This window comes from Trypanosoma conorhini (assembly GCF_003719485.1).
Source record: "Trypanosoma conorhini strain 025E chromosome Unknown Tco_14.4_contig_00983, whole genome shotgun sequence".
Taxonomy (NCBI): domain Eukaryota; phylum Euglenozoa; class Kinetoplastea; order Trypanosomatida; family Trypanosomatidae; genus Trypanosoma; species Trypanosoma conorhini.
Window position 1 is genome coordinate 1 of NW_021705079.1, and position 4,760 is coordinate 4,760.

Here is a 4,760-nt window from a genome sequence, read left to right on the forward strand (position 1 = left end):
GAAGGAGGCCATGTGCTTCACCCAGCGGTACAGGCACGTGTTGTTGGCGCCCAGCAGGTCGTTAAACAGCTTCACATCCTCCTCGGAAGGCTTCGTCCCGCCCAAGAACAGCTTCCCCTTTAGCTTGCCCTCCAGCTCACCGCTCTTCTTGCTGACGTCCTTGACAGACATTGACTTCGTTCTTACGTTACAGGAAGTTTCTTAGCTTGCTGGGGGAGACAACAACAACAACAACAAAAGAAGACGAAGGCATCAACGCGACGTATCCACGGCACAGCAAGCTGTACGCCTGTGCACACCACCCATAGATAAAGGCTGGAAGTGACTCCAGTACCACCGACGGGGTAGAGAGAGAGCGCACGAGCAATGCATCGACCACATCTACAGAATAGCCACCCTACGCGGTCTGGCGTGCAATGAGAGGAAATGCGTCCATTGTGCGTAAAATAAGTTTAGATTGTTCGAGAAGTGCCCCCACTGCTGCGCGCAATGAACGCTCCTTGGAGGCCTCGAGTTTGACGTAGACTGTAGATCGTGTGCTGTCATCTGCCCAAAGCTGAACCTCCTTTGATGTCCCTGGCACGGGCGGCTCCACGCGCAGCACTTGCATCATGATGTGCGCTGATTCCGCGTTTTGAAGAGGCAACCGCAGCACGCACTCCAGCGCTTCTTGATCCTTTTCACCGGCACGAGTCGTTACATTCTGCATTTTCCCTTTTCTCGTTTCTCCTTTTACTCCTTGTTTTGTTTGCTTTTCACGGGGCGTGTCCTCCCCCGCCGATGCAAGCGAGCCCTTCGTTCCCGCCTAACTCAACGCATTTGGCCCAGTACAAAAAGCGAGAGAAGGGAATGTTTATTCACCAATTGCTTCTTCGTATTGGCTGCCATTACACCTCCAAGGTCGCCAAGCACGCCTGTAGCAGAACGGGTGGGCAAGACACCAGCGTGCACCTTTTTCAGACGCAAACAACAACGACAACGCCGTATGCCACGCGATAAGCAGAGCCCACAATGTGGAAACATGGCGGCGCCAAGAGAGTAAGAAGAAGAGAGCGTGCGTGCGGGAAGCAAAATTCAGCAAAGAGCCTGACAAAAGGACACTAGCAGCCTCATCAGTCCCCACCTCACCGACCGTAGCACGCATTGTGGCAATAGACGCATCAACTCTCTCATCATCGCGTTCCATCGGCAAACAATTGTGCGGAAGCAGAAAGTATTCTACGGACTGGCCTTCTTCGCAATCCTGCACCTCGGAGTGGGCCGTGGCTAAAAGCAGCGCAGCTCGTCGTGGGACAGCCGGCAAGGCGGCGAACCCGAAACGACCTTGCTGTGAGCTGCCACTCCGGCCACATCCAGAGCGGGATGGAGCCACGGCGTGCCCCCACGGCTGCGAAGCCCCCGCATGTCTTCCTCACCCTCTGGCACGCCTTCCATGCCGACTGCACCTGCCGCCACACCGCTGCTAGCGGCAACGGGGAGGCGGCCAGTGGCCACCACCTACGACGCAGTCCAGTAAGAAAGCAAGCAGAACCGCCTCCGAGGAACTGCAAATAATTTTTCCCCACTCCAAGTGCCGCAGCAAGAAAAGCCAAAGGAAGGAAAATAGGACAAAAGCGAGTGGTGCGCAATTGCGGTCTTTGCCCACTGCAAGTTTCAAGAACGGTCTTCCGTCAACTGTGCGCGTGGGGTGGCCACATGTTTGACAGTAGCTCTTCGCACCACCAAACCTCTCGTTTTTGTGTGCGTTTGCCTGCGTGGCCCTTGCTAAAGTGCTTGCACCCCGTCGTGGACATTTGCTGTTTGCCTTTGCCCCAATCCACGCGCACCGCAGAAACGCCGAGACATTCACCACTTGAGCATCCACCACTCCGCTCCGACCGCATAAGAGAGAAAAAGAAGGAAGAAGAAAAAGGGAGAGACTGCGGCGCACCATGGCACTCACTGCCTCCTCCGCGCAGAGGACCAAAATGCATGCGGCGCGACTATCTACGCGTACGCCCAAACACAAACACGCACGCGCGTGCACGGCGGCACATCATATCTTCGTGACTGTTGTCTTGCGACGTCCCAATTTGTTGAGGGAACTGAAGAGTTGCGTAAAGGCCCCACTAGACATCAAATGCAAGTGCAAATTCACAAGAGCGGGAAGCGGGGTGGGGGTAGGGTGGGATGGGGGGCAAGTGACGAGGAGGGCGGGGGAAGGGGCCATGCCGAGGAAGACAACACACATACACCAATAATCGAGAATACTAAAAAACGAAAAAGACAGTGACAAGAGGAGAAAATACATCAACAATTTCATTTTGTTTTGCGTGCGTGTATGTGTGAGTGACTTGCGCTGTTGCTGTTGGGTTGCAGCCCGGTATGCGGCACACCTGCGGCTGCTCTCACATGCATGCTTCTGCAGGGAGGAAACAAAAGGAAAAAGACCTGGATCACAAGACGACAGCAGCAGCGTGGCGCCGCCCACTCTATCGCCGCTTGCTGCAGTTCGTTCATCCCCTCAGCGCAGCTGTAGCGGCCCGCAACACACACACACACATATATATATATATATATATATATTCATACATTACAGTTTGCATTCACGTCGCCACGGCGGGGATCCGCGTCACCCGCACCACCGCAGCGGACACAGGTATCGCACCAGAGAAAGAAGAGCGCGGCACACACACACACACAAAAACAACAACAACAAAAAAAGATGTGAATACAAGAACTTTGGAGACGAGTCAAACAGCAAATATGCAAACAGAAAAGCCGGTAGCAGCAGGCAGCGACGCTACTACAAACTCTGCGGAGAGACGCGAAGCACAAAGACACCGGGAAACACACCACTACACATCCCCTTCCCCCACCCAAGAACAAAAAAAACACATAAACTAAACCACACCTACGAGAAAGCGAACGAAACAATAAAAGAGAAGAAAAAAATATTCGCGTGATGGGAGTGGGGTAAGGGTCATCACGGGGTGGTGGTGACGCCGTAAAAACGGCAGCAACTTCTACGCAAGTGCTCTCTCGGTCCCTCTCTCCCCGCTTTCACCCACCCACACCATCCCTGCACATGTACATCTATACCTACATGAGTTCCTTGTCCTCTTTCCCCCTTTTCTCATCCCTCATCACACACGCAGTATGCAAATATATATAGTTGCGTCTTGCACCCTTTTTGTTTTCTTTGGATTCACCCTCCCTGCTCTTCCGACCGTGCCGTACCCTCGCCGAATTATGCTTCCCTCATGGTGTTGCCCCTCCGTCCACTCCCCGTTCCCTGTGAGCCTAGGAAAAGGAGGCCCCTGTCACGGCACAGGACCTCCCAAAAACAGAAGACCACAACACGATGAATGCAACAAGTCCAAGCGTAAGGCACATAACTTCATGGCAAAAGAAAATCCGTCAAAGGATAGAACGCATACTTCTCACAGATATATAAATACTGCAAAGTCCTGCGCATGCTCCCGGATCAGCAACCGCACATTACTCGGTCACACCCGGTACAACAGCTGATGTGTACCTCTTTTTTTTTACATTAAACCATACGAACAGAACATCGCGGAGTAAAGCAGAAGTGACTGAAGCAGAGTAAAGCAGACCTCCACCCTTCACACCGTAGCAAGTAGAAAGCAGAAAAGACTTTAGGCTAAGCACAACTCAACTTGACCGCACTCCTTAGAGCCAAGCCCAAAGCTTCTCCAACAGACGCACTCCCTACAGCCGCAGAGATGAACCAGCAAAAGGACCTAAAAGTCAGTAAAGGCGCCTTACCAACACCCCGCTGCTCCTCCCCCGCAAAGCCCGCCCCAGGGAATTGATTAAAACAAGTCGAGACACATGACACAATGGTATTGTCGGCGGAAGCAACAACAATTTCTCACTAAGCGGCACACAAACAAAAGACGAAGAGGACTAGGGAGGAATGGCGAGCGGAGGCGCCACCTACACCATCCTTTACCTCCTCCCCATCCCGTCCTCGCACGCGTGCCCCGCAGCTCGAGAGCACGATAACTCACTTACACACAATGTCACACCAACACACCCGCAAAACAGAACCGATTTCAACGATGATTTCAAACCAATAGCACGTCCACATCAAACGACATACAAAACAAGAGCGAAGACTGCGGCAGAAATCGGGTTGGCAACGGCCTTTTTACTCCAATGACCACTGCAACTACAACGGCTGTCATCAGTGCACGAACAAAGCGGGACAAATTGGCTGCAACAGCACTCCCGTAAGAAAGGAAACCACAAAAAAAAACAAAGACAATAGGGGCAATATAACATCAAAAGCGTATCATACCTGCAACAAAGATTAATTATTCGCTGGGATGATGAGAAAAGAGCACTGCAGCTTTTCATCTACATTCATCACGGCCGCATCATTGTCAAACTCGCCGCAGTAGTTCGGCGCCGAAAAGATCGTCACCAGCTGCCGGTTGGCAAAGAAACCGTATCCGCGCTCCATCACCTGGTGCGCACGCACCACGAGGTCCATGTCCACCATGTCTAGAAAGTCGCTCACGATGTCCTCGCCGAACAGGTAGCTCACGCCCCGGTCGCTCTCCAGGAAGCCTCTCACCTCGTCCTCAGGGTCAGCCCAGAGCAGATCACACAGAATACCCTTATCGGGCACATCACACGGACGCTCTATTTCGTTCACGGTGGCGAGTGAAGTCATGTCGGGGCTCAGCCCACCGTGCATGCAAATGATCTTCTCGCTCACCACGCAGCACACGGGCATCGTGTTGAACACGTCC

The 4,760-nt window shown here is 52.9% G+C and overlaps 2 protein-coding genes across 2 annotated transcripts, besides 4 other annotated features; both read right to left on the reverse strand.

Annotated features, from left to right (window-relative positions):
* The first annotated feature begins 218 nt into the window (after nt 1-218).
* Nucleotides 219-237: a microsatellite.
* Nucleotides 238-397: 160 nt separating this feature from the next.
* Tco025E_09114 (uncharacterized protein) lies at nt 398-709 on the reverse strand (the record flags this gene model as incomplete). Its single annotated transcript, XM_029375940.1, has 1 exon — nt 398-709. The coding sequence occupies one exon, from the start codon at nt 707-709 to the stop codon at nt 398-400; it is 312 nt and encodes a 103-aa protein (XP_029223936.1).
* Nucleotides 710-2,541: 1,832 nt separating this feature from the next.
* Nucleotides 2,542-2,573: a microsatellite.
* A 93-nt stretch (nt 2,574-2,666) lies between these two features.
* Nucleotides 2,667-2,701: a microsatellite.
* A 32-nt stretch (nt 2,702-2,733) lies between these two features.
* Nucleotides 2,734-2,778: a sequence feature (A-rich).
* A 1,537-nt stretch (nt 2,779-4,315) lies between these two features.
* Tco025E_09115 (putative serine/threonine-protein phosphatase PP1) lies at nt 4,316-4,760 on the reverse strand (the record flags this gene model as incomplete). The annotated part of the gene is made up of 1 exon (XM_029375941.1): nt 4,316-4,760. A coding segment is annotated over one exon (445 nt), but the record flags the coding sequence as incomplete, so codon positions are not given.